The 15,675-nt window shown below is 36.9% G+C and overlaps 1 protein-coding gene across 2 annotated transcripts in view; it reads left to right on the top strand.

Moving 5' to 3' along the window:
- LOC124170501 (ER membrane protein complex subunit 1) overlaps nt 1–10,694 on the top strand; it is a 58,110-nt gene extending 47,416 nt beyond the window's left edge. For both annotated transcript variants that reach the window (XM_046549264.1, XM_046549263.1), the window contains 2 exons: nt 5,593–5,826; nt 8,148–10,694. In XM_046549264.1, coding sequence (XP_046405220.1) covers nt 5,593–5,826; nt 8,148–8,308 — 395 coding nt within the window. In that variant the 3' untranslated portion in view covers nt 8,309–10,694. The remainder of the gene's footprint in view (nt 1–5,592; nt 5,827–8,147) is intronic.
- Nucleotides 10,695–15,675: the final 4,981 nt, after the last annotated feature.

Genomic DNA, 15,675 nt, shown 5'->3' with positions numbered 1-15,675 from the left:
TTAAATCAATGCTTTTGTGAATGCGACGTCCCATGAGAGGAAGTAGAATGAGTTCCGATCCTCTCTTCGCATACGCCGTCGCTTGCTTGTCCTACTCACGAACAATTTTACCGTGGAACCTCGTTAAAGCGATTACGGGCTATTGCGAGACCCCCGCTTTACGAGCTGTAGCTGAGGCACCAATAAGCATGGCATAATTAGGCATCAATAATAAGCATGTAAAAAATTCGTTTTTACGAGGCCCTTTTGGTGTTAGCGCTCGTCATAGCGAGAGTTTCCATCGCCGCAAAACCTTCACCAAGGGTCCCTAATCTCTGTAATTTCTTGCGATCTATTAGAAATGAAGTTAACATGGAGTGCTCAGTCACAAATTCATGTAGTAAACTGTCGTTCGATAAATAAGTAGTTCACTTTGATGGAAATATAGTGGCATTAACGTTCGCGAATGCTTGATGTTCTTTTATTCCGTGGGCGGCAGAAAGCAGTCGTCAGCATACACGTACGTCGGTGAGTTGCGTGAAGGGAAAGCATTTGACGGCAGACACCAAGGCCAAAAAAACACCAAACACGTCTAAGCAAGAAAATAAAAATAATAGAGTAATATGAGAGTGGCGTAGTCAATTTCTTCCTATTCGCTCTTTGCAATTAAAAAAAAACAAAAGCGCCCAAGGAATGCATACCATGGAGAGTTAGAAAGATCTTTGTTCGGGTGGTTTTGCCCACTTCAATGTGCGGGAACTTCTGAGAAAGGGGCTATGTCTAAGCCTAAAGCGGAGTATGTTAGGGATACATTGCGAATCGAGAACTTCAAGAGTTCGGAAGGTTGGTTATACTAATTCAAAGCACCAAAGCGTTGTCTCCCATCATAATTGCTGGTGATGCCTGCGGTGTGAACCCGAAGTCATGGAAGAAAGGACTCCGATCCCAAGTATCTTAAGAAGTGTTCCCCGCGTGATATAGCATAGAGGAAACGGAACTCTTTTACAACTCCCAAACAAAACCCTTGCAGTACGAGGCATTTCTTGCAATAATGCTACTAGGGGTAGGTAGTGCGCCTTAGCGATGGTGTAGGATGTACGATACATTGATACTCAGCGTGAATTGTCCAGATGGACGTATTTATTCACCGTTGCGGTCACAAGTAATTGTCAGGATCACAATGTACTATTCACCAGGGTGAACTATTCGCGTCTGTGGTCGGAGTCGTACTCAGTCGTACTGGTACTGGCGCTCTCTTCCGTCACCCGGGCGGCCGAGTATCCCGTGGTGGCCACTGGAAAAACTCACTGAACAACTGACTTTAGTTTGGCGCCATGCCGTATGCATTCGTCGCCGCCACAGATGGCATATGTGAAGAGCTGATGCTGCGCTTTTAGTTTATTTAATTTAAAAAAATTCTGCATTCCTTTTTCATGTTTCTCAGTCATTATTGAGAATGTAAAATCAATAAATTCATACTTGTAAGTATTGTTGGACTTAGGGTCTATCATGCGTATGCCTTTCCGTTTCTTTGACGCAAATATTTCCCATATGAGTTATATTGCATCTTGCTTTTGTTTTACTTAATTGAGATCAGCATAAAATCTGTTTCATATTTTTAGGTGAAATTATATCACGTTAATATCTTTTCTTATATTACCAATTTTAATTCGAATTGTTTTTATTGCAGTGCCGTGGTAAACTCAAGTGTATTATTTCAAATACGTCGCGAGCGTAACACTCAAAAAGGAACTTTTTTTAACAACTGCAATTTTAATCGCATCATTTTGCATGCTTAGCAAACTTTTTACCGTAGATAATGAAGACATAACATTATATGATAGAAAAAGCCTTCCGAGGAAGGATCGTTATACAATCTTCCACCGTTTTCGTCTGCAGAAACAAATGCAATACCTTATTTCACTTAACTGCCGCGTAACGTGCAGGAACAATAAACGTACACCAATGGAAGCATTTAAGGCATTAAATAACCGCGATACAGTTTTATTTGTGATTTTTTGAATTTTCACAGGAAAATACCAAAATAATAGAATGATCACGATAATGCACTAATTAAGTACATAGAAAAATGGCTTCGTCGGTTGTGCATTGGCATAATGATTGACAAAGCAATGCCAATGCCAAATGACTTAGCATGATTTTTATTCAGGACGGCGCTTATAAATTGTTTGAATAGGTAGTGGTTTTTTAAGTAAGGAAATTTAGTGAAGCAAAAAAACATTGTCTTTCGCCTGGATTTATGCTTACGTTTATTGGATAGAAATGTCTCTGTCGCCGCACCACTCGTGTTCCTGTATAACTGTTCGCAATAGGTATATTTGCTATTATTTGCTCCACCTCCGGTAAAGCGTCCATTCGCTATAGCGAGTATTTATTTGAGCACCATGGGGTCTCGTTTTATCGAGGTTGCACTTTATTTAAAAGCTCTCGTAGGATAGAATTGCAGACATGGAAAATTTTAAGGCAAAACACGACAGGCACGTAGCATGAACCTTCCCAAGAGATAGAACAACAATCGGGAGAATCTCAGCACCGTAGGATAATAACTACGTCGTAGATTTCACGTAACTACACCATCAGCCAATGCCTCTGCCATTTTTTTTTTCCTTTCCGAGACCCCACAGACCATAAATCACTTGCCTCAAAGGAAAATATTAAGTTACCCGGGAACAATGGAAACGTGTTTCATCCCTACCCCATTTCACCAACTGAGTATTTTTGGTCTACCAGGTACAATTCTCCCAGTTTCTGGAGGCCAAATGCTAGGAGAGTCACCTACTGAGTTCAAAGATATCTCGATAGCTTTCAGCAATTGTATGATTGTATGACACACACAAGGTTAAAAAAAGAATGAGACCTAATGCGATGCAATCTGACAGCATTTAAGTTTTTTTTAACTCTAATTTGTGGACCCAAAGATTTAGTCACAACAAGGCTACTAATATTCAACATAGTCCAAACAGGACCATTGCGGAAGAAACATGCGTAGTATGAGCGCATTCAAATAAAACGAGGTGGACTGGAAACTTCAGGCAACGCAAACTGCGTATATCACATTGCTGCACATTCGCCCTTTCGCTTTGAAGGCAACAACGTCACATGCAACATCTGACGTGTTCTTCCCTTGCTCCTTCGCTTGTAGCCTCGTTGCTTGAAAGATGGAGGGGGCATGCTCCTTCCCCTCGACCTCTCCTTCAATGTTCTTCACTGATAAGCATTTCCGATTTCTTCTATCCACCATTTAGTCCAACCATGTACACACTGGTTCGAATTTTTAAACAGCAGGTTTTGACACCAATATGCTTTTCAATTGCAATAACCCTTATAATAGCGTCTGAAGATGATTTTTGAAAAATCAGGCCCTAAGTTTAATGGAAATTACTCGGCAAGATAGATGTTGACTATTAACCAGGTGTTGTCCTTCAAAACTGCGCATTTCTTTACGTTTGATAAGTGATTACTATATGCAGTATAAATACCGCGGTATGCCCACTCGTGGCACGTAGCAGTAAATTTAGCACGTCCTAAGGAGCAACATACCACACGCGATCTTTTCCATGTTCACATCTGAGGTACCGATGTGACAAGGTGATGCTTACAAGTAAGAAAAGCAAACAGGAGCATTTTAAAAATACGTCACAAAGGGAGAAACTCCTCTGCCTGCCGCTTGTTTTTGACCTAGGGTTTTAGATGACTAACTCACACTGAAAACTATGGCCACTCAGTTCCCCTTGGACTTGCGACCGGTGAAGGGGAGGGGGGAAGATAAGAAGTTTGAGTTAGAGACGCACCCCCATTTTCAGCTGCAGTTTCTGGGAAAAAAGGTGTCTCTCTTACATGTGCTTATACCGTATATATGAATTACTCCACCCATAAAATTGAAAATGTGAAAAAGCATGTTAAAAGAATGGGGTATCCATATTTCAAAAATTAAGTATTTGACTTACCACACATATTAGCAATAGGATAGAGTTAATCTATTTTCATTCAGCTTCTGTGGCATTTGAAAGGTGCATCTATTAAATTTCAGCTGGAACTTGAAAATGAAACTATGTGACTTTACATGATAATTTTATAAATTATATCACATGAGGAAGTTTTAATAGCATGTGTTAGTGTAGTTTTTTCATATATTTTGAAAATGTGAAAATATATATATATGTATATGCTTAAGGGAATTCGAACCAATTCAAGATAATAAGTGTATAGATTGATGAGAGAAGGTTGATGGTAAACAGGTTGCTGTGCACTGAAGTTTACAATACATAAATAGTGAAGTTTATGTGACAACTGTAGTCAAATGTACTTAATACACTGTCAGCAATGTGTTAGGTGTTTGTCAGGGGTAAGTAATTTTCCCATCATGCTCTGTGCTACATTTTAAATATTTCTTAATGATACTTGCTTTTTTGTGATAGGGGTTAGTTCTCACAAAAATGCACCTGTTATTTGGCCAAATATCAAGGTAATAATTTAGTAAGAAAATAAGCTAAGTAGCCACAATGCCTGACGATTGATCAGGTTTTAAATCCCAGTGAATTTTTTTGTGATCACTTTTAGTTTTCAGGAAAATGATTTTTTGAATATTTTCTTTTCCACTTATCTTTCTGCAGTTCATTCAAAGAATTGAAACATTCTTTGTCACTCATCACACTTATTTGTGCTAATTATTTTTGATCTCAAACAGATGGGCAGATTCAGCAGAACATCAGGGTGAAATTGTTGCTCTCTGGCTGAAACAAATGCCACATTTAAAAGAAAATTTAAAGTTTTTCTTTCCTCAGTGATACTTCATTAGCTCAGAAAAAAATACAAAAAAAAATATTATCTATTTATTTATTTCAATCACACCCTAAAACAGCTCAATGTGGCCTTTACATAGATAGTTAGCACAATCAACAGCCGATGATCACACGCACCCATGTCCTTGAAGGAGAAACCTATCCAGGTGGGACTCGAACCTGCGACCTATGATATGGTAGGCAAGGGCTTATCCCCGCCGCCACCAAGGCCGACAATTTGCCATTTTATTGGCTTTTATTTTAAATGGCATCTCATTTTGTTGTTGACCATACTGCAATGCCTCCTATCAACTTTTTTGCATGCAACCTATTTACTGTAGACCTTTTGCACTGCAATCTGTACACCATCCCCCTATCTGCATGGTAACCTTTTTGCTTTTGACAGAACTGTATTGTGACCAATTAGCATCAACCTTATACTACTAACCTTTTGTTGACGTATCATGCTGAAGAATTTAGGTGCAACTTTGATTTTACCTTTTTAGGTATTTTTTGCCGTATGAATTTTAAAAATCCATAAGTACCTATATACTTAATTAAGTTGTCACCAATTCGTAATTGAATCATAGAGTACACAAACTTTAAACTCCCCAGTGGCCTGTAATCCAGAATCCCCATGCTGTATAAGTTCCATGGAACAAGCATTTGGGCAATTACTACTCTGTGCTTTTGTGTTTCTGATCTATGGTTCATTTAATGAAATGTCTTCTTCAATATCACCAGTGTTGGAAATGGCCATGGTAACCACTGTTTCACGTTATGCTTCTATGTAATGTCTACTGTTTTCCAGTGGCATTGTCAACTGGAGGAATTCTGGAGCTGCCCTGGATGTTTGTTGACCCACGCCGTCCAATCATGGCAATGTCAGAAATGAGAGATGAAGGAGTTATACCGTATATTCCAGAACTTCCTATACCAATGGATGCCATAATCAATTATAACAAAACTGTGATGCAAGTTAATGGAATACATACATCTCCAAGTGGGCTGGAGTCTACCTGTTTAGTGTTTGTGTATGGTCTAGGTAAATATCATCCCTTCTCTATGATTTGATTCAGTTGATTTTATGAGTAATGGCGTGCCAATTTATAGGTGGTAATCAGCTTTATGGATAATATTGCTATTCTGATATTCAAATCTCTGTTATACATGACTGTTGAAAGTGTTTGGGTGTCAATGAAAAAAGTTATGCAATCCCTGCCATAATGAAGTTGTCAGTTGGGAGCAAAAGTTTTTTAAGTCCCGACTTGATGCTTAATTGGCAATGCCGTTGAGCCTCACCCCTACCCAGAGAACATCAAAAATTTGAGCTGGGAGGGAGGGTTATTCTTCCCCACCAGTGCAAAAGGGGTTTTGAAGCCTCTTGATGGGGTGTCTGCCAGTGAAGGGATTTTTATGATGAGGTGCGCTAGTGTCAGCCCCTGTGTGAGTAAAAGAGAATACTTCTCAGATCTGAGTGCCAAAGTATCTAAGAGATGTTATTTTTTCCCTGCAAAAGGCATATTTATGTGTAACTTTGGCTACAGCATGTAAGCATATATTTGAAAGCCCTTTTTATCACTACTGTAATGGATTTCATCAAATATTTGGAAATCCTAAGCTGATGATAAATAATTGAGATGCCATTTGATTGATTAGCTTTGTCACTGTTAGAAGGGATGTGGAGGAGGGGAAAAACATGGCCAGATCACTTCATTCTGTGGTTTCTGAAGGTGTTGAGGGTGAGTAGGTTGTTCCTTGTGGAGGCAAAAATCATGGTGGAAAAACTGAATAACCTGCATCCATGTCATTGTACAGAAAAATTATTAATAGAGAGAAAATAGCCATACTGTCAAGCAAAATCTTGTATCTATGGCTTTCACTGCCTTCTCTCCATTGTTTGTTGATCAAATTCTGGCTTTCTGTTGAATGTGAAATGATTTTCAAAGAAGTCAGGAGGGTTGTTTAATCCAATTTCTGGACAAGCTTTAAAATGTTTTATGGGACTTATGTGGGTAAGGATTTCAATATGTAATTTATAGTACTGGGTATTTGACACCCATTGGATAAAAATAAAATGAACTCCAGACATGTATATGCACTATGTAGGCATTCCGGTGAGGAATCATGAGTAGTTTTGGTCTGGAAAACTTTAGAATCTCATTTTTTCTTACATAGGTACCCTGCTATTCAGCATGGATGTAGCTGTGCTCTTCAGCAATGCTAATTCCTCGTCTGACCAAAACCTTCTTTCCACTCCCAGCTCTTTTCTTTGGTGTGCAGGAATTACCTTGGTTCGACTGCTAGACAGAGGCCAGGCACCCCCTCCTTAAAGTCTCTTTCAATGATCTCTCCGTTATCTTGAAGAAATGATCCGCCGGCTCAGCTCAGAGCGTTAGTTGTTCTCTGATGCGAGGTTTGGCATTAGTGGCATTGCTGACTAGGGAGGATGCGATTCCACTTTCTAAGATATGTTGAGTGCTAAGCATAATGTTTTGACTACAATGTGAGAAGACTCATGCCAAGCCATAAATGGATTTTAGAAGGTATTGAGAAGACTTAATATTTGTTTTTTTTTTTGCTGGCTTCAGTTCTAAATCTATCCATTTCATTGTGAATACAGGGCTGTTTTGGAATATTTCAGGCACATGTGTCTCCATATCATAACTACATACATACTTTTCATGCATTTTGAGCTGCAAATTTTCTCTAGGACTCTGGAAGTCTCTCTTTTCCTTGCTTGGTTTAGTTTTTACTCATTAATTATATTATTATAGATTTTTTTGAAGTTCTGACTGTAAGATAGTGAAAAAGGCATCATTGGGAGCAGCTAATTGCATAGAAAGGCCAAATAGAAATTCCTAAATCAGTCACAGAAAGTGGAAGTTACTAAGGTCACTCAGTCAGGGAAGAGGTTTAGAGGTCACGAGGGAAGATTTAGATGAGCATACATGTGGAAAAATGATTATTTACTGATAGATCTCTGTTAGTGTTGACATGCAGATGATATAGTCATAATAATGAATGCCACTGATAAAGAGGTATATAATGGAAAAAGTTTCCTCTTGGGCATAAACATTCCCTATGCCAACATATGAATGATATCATCGTAGCATGTGCTACAATTAGGGAAGACGCATGAAAATAATAGGGTTCTATGTCCTTCACAAACATTTGTAACAAGTAGAACTCCATAATGTTAACTTTTGTGGTGAGATTTTTCACAGAGTAGATTGTCCTTTTTGACAGGGAATGATTGGTAATTTATGTATTCAAAACAGGATAACTTTATTCGTGGTTTTGTTGTTTTTGTAGGCTTCTTTGTATCATGTTTCAGACGTTAATGGAATCCCTTCTTTGTTACAGATCTCTTCTACACAAGAGTGGCTCCTTCAAAAACTTTTGATCTCCTCAAAGAAGATTTTGACCATTTTCTAATTTCTGCAGTTTTGTTGGGATTGACTGTAGCATCTTATTTGACTAGGAAGCTATCAGCAAGAAAAGCATTGAAGCAGGCATGGAAATGATTTTGGCTGTGAAATATTCCCCATGGTATTTATTTATGATAAGTGAAAAAAGGGGGTAGATTTTTTGTCATGTATGACTGAGAAAACAAATGGAGGAAACAGTATGGTGGGTGGTTCGCTATGTTACTACTTTAGTGCCTTTGACACCTCATTGAAAGCATTTGTATTTTTAATTTGTTTCACTTTTTGAAAAGATGCACATCAGTTACCTTTGGTGGGACAACTTTGATTTAGTTGATGTTGAATGCCTTTTTTATTGGTGGTTTTTGGTAACCCTTTCTTGATATCCCCTTTCAGATATTGGCATGTTATTTTTTAAACATTTAGTGAAGTATATGAGGTGTGTGTGGTAAAGAGTGAGGTGTCATACATTCATTGTTCATTACTGTCCTTTTGCATTGACCTCTGAATTTTTTGCTTTTGTTTTTGAATTAATAGCAAACTGAGCCTACTTCCAACAATTTATAGCTTGTATTATGAAAGTTAAGCAGCAGGTTCTGTGTGGATGTTTGACTGTATGACTCTCATATGTTGTCAGCATATTATTATTTCAAAAAATGAGTGTATGTAAATGATTTCTTGAGTCCAATATCTAGTCTTAACCTTCGTTGTTTTCTGGTATATCCCCCTAGTTTCGTTGACTGTGTATCTCGGCCTGTCATCATGATCATAGTGAACTTGCATGTACTCTCAAAGAAGCTCTTATTAATTCCTTTTGCTCGAAGTCTTTGAAAAATATTGCTGTAATGTTATTTGTAGTTAATGTTATTTCATTCATAGTATGTTGTTGGCCATGGAGTATTTTTTTCATTTTTGATTAACCCTATATCTAATTATTAATATCATGAGGACAATCTGTCTGTTCAGCATTATTTGTCCCGTACATGAAGATTTGAAGTCTTCTATAAATTTTAAAATGTTTCATGTTCACTCTTCATTTCAGTCTTATATTGTTGGCACCATTTATTTCTGCTGGTATTTATTTTTATATTTTATGGAAAGGTCACAAAGGCAGATTTATGATGAAGTGACAATCTTTTCCTTTTAAATTAAGAGAAGCTCTTGAAGTTTGGAATAAATGGAATATTTTACTCAATGATTACATATATTCATGATTGTGTTCACAAAGAAATTCTCAAAATATCACTCAATCACATTCCTACGTACGGACTTAACATTTAGTTTTGTTCTACTCCAAGGCATACTTTGAATGCGCTTTTAGGGTTCCGGTGATGTTTATCCATACTTATTTCTCATACAGGTGAATATATTTTTGTGATTATAGTATTGAATGGCTTTTACTGCCTATCACTGCCTTTGGATCTTTGTGGTAATGTATAAGTTAATTTGAAGAGTGGACCTTAGGATATTGTCCATGCAGTTCAGTTATTTCTACTTCAGGTCATGGAAACTCCAATTATTTTGTCCGTAATAGTTTGTTTTTCCTACTTCATATTGAGTGGTGTTGTTTTATATTCATCTTTTAATGGAGGTATGCTCTGTTCATTGTTGAAACTTTTGTTGTTATTTCATGCTCAGTGTTGTTCTTTTGAGATTTTTGTTGCTGGTATCACGACTGCCTTCACTTGGATGATGACCAAAGGTTGTGTTACAGTTATGTCCATGTAGGAAATGTGTTGGGCAGAGGAGGGTGGTCATGTATGAAGTGTGTCACATGGGGTTTAAATTTTTCAAGAATTTCTCTGTATTTTTATGATTACCAAAATCCACCGTCACTCTATTCAAAATTGGTTTCATTCTGGGTCATTTTATTTTTTAGATTGTTTTTCATTAAGGATTCATTTCAATAAGGGGTAAGTGTAAACCTGACAATATAGAGTCGTGATACTTGTTTTGTATGAAGGAATCATTTAAGTAAGAGTTGAGTTTAAAGCTGACAAAACAGTGTTGATACTCAGTATGATACATATGTCAGTGACTATTGAAAAGTGAAGTAAAGTATGAGGTAACGTGAAGAAATCAGGATTTGTTTCCATATAATTTCACAATTAGTGATACAATTATTTAAGGTCTTGAGAAATGTGGAATTTTGTTTTCAGAATCCTGAAAAATTTTCTTTCTTTGTCTCATTGAAAAATAAGCATTGTTTCCCATTTCAAATGCCCAATTTTCCTTGAGGACGGTTTGTGATGGGCAATTAGGATGATATTATAAGTTAAAAATGTAAATTTTGTGTTTCATCTTCTGGTACATGTCAAGTGTTCTGATGTATGTAATGACTAAGCTTTAGGTGCCTCTGGCTGCTGTGTGTCATGTATTTGTTGTAATTACAATTTTTATTGTTCTCTACCTGAGGCGCCTTCTGCATTCATCAGCAGACAATTTTACACTTCATAGAAGTCATGAATAAATTGGTCCAGTCTTTTATGGAGTTCATCAGTGAAAACACAAATGAAAACCTTTTAAATAATGATTTGATGGGTGTTGTATAGATGTGAGCAATTTTTGTTGGAGATTTTTGTTATAAAATTTTCCCTTCAAATTCTGCTGTAAGTAATTCCATAAAAAAAAATTTAATTATTTATTTCAACTTTCTGGGTGGTGAAATTATTATCGAGTGTTTTTACTTGGCAGTTGTGTGAACTGCATTAACTATGAATATGCTGTGTTCATTGCAATTCATTGCAATTCAAAGGAAAATGAATTGTTCTGTCAAGGATCTTCCATAATATGAAGTTTTTCCTTTTCCAGGTAGGTATGACTAAAATAGTGAAGATTTGAGACCTCACCCTTTCACTTCTTTTATTTTTCGATCCAATCATTGTGGATGTAGATCTCCTTTTCATCTACCAATACTGCGTGGTGTGCATTTATGTAAATATCCCAGTCATTCTTCCTCCATACTCATTTGTTACAAAACTGAGCATGGCTTATTTGACCAATATGAAATGTTTTGATTGCCCTTGCTTTGATAAGGAACTTGATTTTTTTCTTCTATCACTTCCTATATTTGCATCTTATCTTGCTTTTGGTTCATGCACTCGACTTATACAAATTTTGCTAGAAATGATTACATACATTTACCTCTCTATGGAGGGAAAAACAGAATTGTTTATTAGTTGGGAAATTGATATATTTTTATACAAATTACATAAAAACTTAACTATATGTACACACCTGAATGATTTCTCTGTATCAGTTACTACTATAATATGAATGGCTCAAGTTTCGTGTTATTTTTTGGATAGAATCTAAAGAGATGCCTAGACTATTATCTGGCCTGAGAGTTAATTTTCCACATGAATGGATGGACCTAATGGTCATGAACGGTTCTTTTGACTTAATATTTTTTCCTTCCTTTCATATGAATTCTCTGCTAGAGTTGTTAGACTGAATTCATTGGTTCCTCATTAAATGAGTTTTTTCAATTCTTGTACATACTAATCTTATTTCAGGGCCTGAATGTGTACGGTAATGTTATTTAGTCTTCATGCCCTGCTCATGGCGAACAGAAAGCATTTCAAGAGTATCATTCCATGTGTTGATTACTTTTAAAAATATTTGGCAGTGTGTTTCATTTATCAAATGCCTAAAATGCATTTGTTTAACATTCTATTGTTTTTAACATTTGCAATTTCTCCTCTACCTTTGACATTGCTTGAATCATCAATAATGCTGACAAAAATTGTAACCAGCTTCACATTCACGTATTACCATTGACCTAAATCTACATCCGCATGAAAATCTTGACTGCAGGGTCTGTTTGGAGTGGGCAATGGAGTACTCAATAGGGCATGCTCAGTCATACATAACATTCACCTTCATGTAATTCTTGTTCGGCTGCCTAGCATGGTGATATTGTAAACCAAACCCTCAAAGTTAAATTAAGAGTTTCTTTTTACAACCCTAAAGCATTTCCCTAGTTTCTGTGCAATTGCAAAGCCATATTTGATGAAAAAGAACATTTTGGTTTGTATGAAATCACCTGTAAGGAATGTCAGGGACAATATATAGAACAGAAAGTCCGAAATTTCAACACCAGATTCTACAAGCAAAAAAAGTGTATCACCCAAGTTCAACTTCTTGAGTGGCCAAACAATTTATAATGTGTGATCACTATGTACATTTTGAAACTGCTCTATACCCAAATCAAAGGGTAAAAATTGGATGCATTTGGATACATTTTTTTAACAAAAAAACACCAAATTCCCTCCCTTCCCCCTGTCAATTCCATAGGTGGATTTAGGGGGCAAGTGACCCCCCCAGACGCTTAAAAATTAGACAAGATTTTCAATGCGGTTATCATTGCGTTTGTTTTATTTTGTGTATTGCAGTGCCTCAATCATTTAATTTAATAACTTTCATATAAAAATTAAGAGAATATTTTCTTCAGTAATGGTTGTATTTTATTTTTAATCTCAAATATGAGATGACCTGTCAAACCCTTGTGCCCCCCCAGAAAAAAATCCTGGATCCGACCCTGGTCACCTCCATTGGTTTTCCCAAACAAACTTACTTGTCTCATCTCATTCCTCCACCATTTCCAAAACTTACCATTTCCCTGTTCTCCATTCTTCTAAATCCATCGCCACCTCCTGCTGTCTTTCCGATTATTGCCTCCCCCTCCTCTCCCTTTGTTTCTTCCATTCCCTTCAAAATATGTTTAACTCTGCACTAAAATCATCCCTTGGAGAGCACATAGTATCACAGCAGTCACAGTACTTACCCAAATACTCAGTTAATTGGCGTACTTGTGGTTTAAACTCGGTTAAATATACCTCCTACACCATTTGTGCCCTGGTGGGGATGTGGTTATATTGAAACCCAGGTGAATTAGAAGTTATTTATGCAAAAAATTGCACCTAATCATTCCATTACTATAGAAAATGTAGAACAACCGAATAAATACTAAAAAATTAATAGAAAATTGCCACTCAAACGATAAGGCAAAATATATTTCTAAACCCACCAACAAATATTGATCGCCAAGAAGGTATATTCAACTGAATTTCTAACACAAAGCATGCTATTCAACTGGCTATCTGGGTGAGTAGTGTTGTCTGTGATGTTGTGTGTTCTTTGCGGGCTGATTTTAGTGCCAAAGTTCTTCACCTTTCAAATTTTAAGCTAATAGGAGCTCTGTTGGTGCCTTTTGTGTACTGGTTCATATGGGTAAAACATCCCCTAAAGGTTCAGATTGATACTACTGATTCTAGTTTAACTTGAAACCAAACACTTTTATTTTACAGAAAGTTAAGGTGTCCTGTCAATAAAAAGGGTACAGCCAAATAAGGGTGTGTGGCTTCAATGGATTGTAGTGCTGATATTATTGTACATACCATTGGCATAACTAGGAATATTTGATGGGGGGCAACCCCCCCAGCCAGGTAACCCGGAGGGGCAGGAGGGAGGGGTCGCCGAGACCCTCCCTGATTCCTTAGTCACCAGTTGGTATTTAGTGACTCATTTCACTGCCATGATATTAATAAATGATCTTTAACTTTAAGCAGATGCAGTTATTATATGTCAAAACTAGAGAATAGTTATATTTTTTTTAAATTTCTCTGAGGCTTTGGGGGGATCTATCCACCTCATCCTTCCCATAGTTAAGCTACTGGTCCATACTATCAAACCAGGGAAAGAAAGTATTGAGAAAGAGTTATAGATAGTGTACCGATTTGGTATACATATATGAATCTATAAGTAAAGATACCTACTTGATGTTACAACAGGTGTGCATGTCTTCTCAATTTGAGCGTAATTTTTATGGTATTGCTCTTCTTTTTCCTCTGGGATGTCATACAGGATGATTGCTAATAAATTTTGGTGATCCTTTGTGAATGGGGGTGAATAATTGGAAATATTGTGTAATATTATTCATAATGTCATTATTTGACTATAATACTGCCAATACTGTCATCAGGTGTAAATTCAACTAAGTTGAAGCTATAAACCTTTCAATGCAGAGAAATGGGCACTTGTTTAGTAAGTACTCGTTGGGTTAAAAAAATGTTTGTTACCTTTCAAGTCAAAATTTAAAAATATAATGATATACTTGATTCTGTGTACAGCCATTGGCAGGAGAGGATCCAGGATTTTTTTCTGGAGGGGGGGCACAAAGGTCTAACAGGTCTTATCATATTTTATTTATTTTATTTTATTCCCAAACCACCGAATACAGCTCATGTTGGCCATTTTACATCGGGGTATTCAACAAATTTAATAATTAAACGCACACGAACAACCATGCCCTGGGCAGGGGAAACCTACCCAGGCGGGACTCGAACCCGCGACCCCTTGTTTGGCAGGCGAGGACGTTACCCCGCCGCCACCGAGGCCGGCGATAAGATAATAAACAAAATACAACTATGTCTGTAGTAAATGTTCTCCTTATTTTGATATGAAAATTATAAATAATAAAATTAATGATTGAGGCCTCCGTAATAAACAAAACGAACGTAATGATAACCATGTTAAAAATCTTACTATTTTTTAAGCCTCTGGGGGGGTGGGGCAAGTGCCCCCCCCCTGCTATGGCAATTGGTAATTTTTTTGCTGGGTATAATATCACCTAGTTCTCATCAATAGACAACTGCTGATTCTTTTTTAAAATTACTCGTGGGCATTCTCAAAAGCAGGATCTGATGCAACCTGCTCAACCATCAATTTTTAGTGTTGGACTGCAGTCAGGTTGTTGTCGGACCAGAAAACATTAATTGTGGAAGAAATGAAAAAATTTAAGAGATTCGCTTGAGGAAAATACTTAGTGTCTTTGGTAGTAAAATGAAATCAGTGATGGTTTGTACTTTTCCTACCATTACACAACCCTAGGTACATGGTACAAAGCTTGTAAGCTTGGGGAGGTTCTATCGTAGCTGATCTATTCAAAACAAATAATTTTTGCATATATGATGTGAAAAAGTGTTTAACATCATACCTAACTTCCATTGATGTTAAAAATCAAACAAAGTGTTCACAAAATCAGGGTAATTATATATTTTTAAGCTAATTGTTTTTACAAACTATGTGCCATTAGCATATCAAGTGTCTGAATGTAAGTGGATCCATATGGGAAATATGTAAACTGTAGAAACTATCCGATTTGAAAACTGAAGACATTCTGAGCATTATAATTCCCTTTGTCATAGCATGTATTGAATCAAAGTTTTTAAATGATTTTAAGCTTTTTTTATCATTCGGGGATTGGGTGAGGCTCGATCCCCAAAACCCTCCTTAGATGCCACAATACTATTGAAGTGCTGTCATGCCATTTTCATCTTAAGAAGGTACATATACTCGTTACCTAAAGCTCATAACTTTGGTGACGTGCCTGCATTTAGTTTCATTATGATGAGCTTCTGTTGGGTTAGGTTGATCGTTTCCTCAAGTTAGCTAAGCACAGAAGT

This window comes from Ischnura elegans, chromosome X (genome assembly GCF_921293095.1).
Source record: "Ischnura elegans chromosome X, ioIscEleg1.1, whole genome shotgun sequence".
Classification (NCBI taxonomy): Eukaryota; Metazoa; Arthropoda; class Insecta; order Odonata; family Coenagrionidae; genus Ischnura; species Ischnura elegans.
This window is presented reverse-complemented; position numbering and strand designations above follow the sequence as displayed.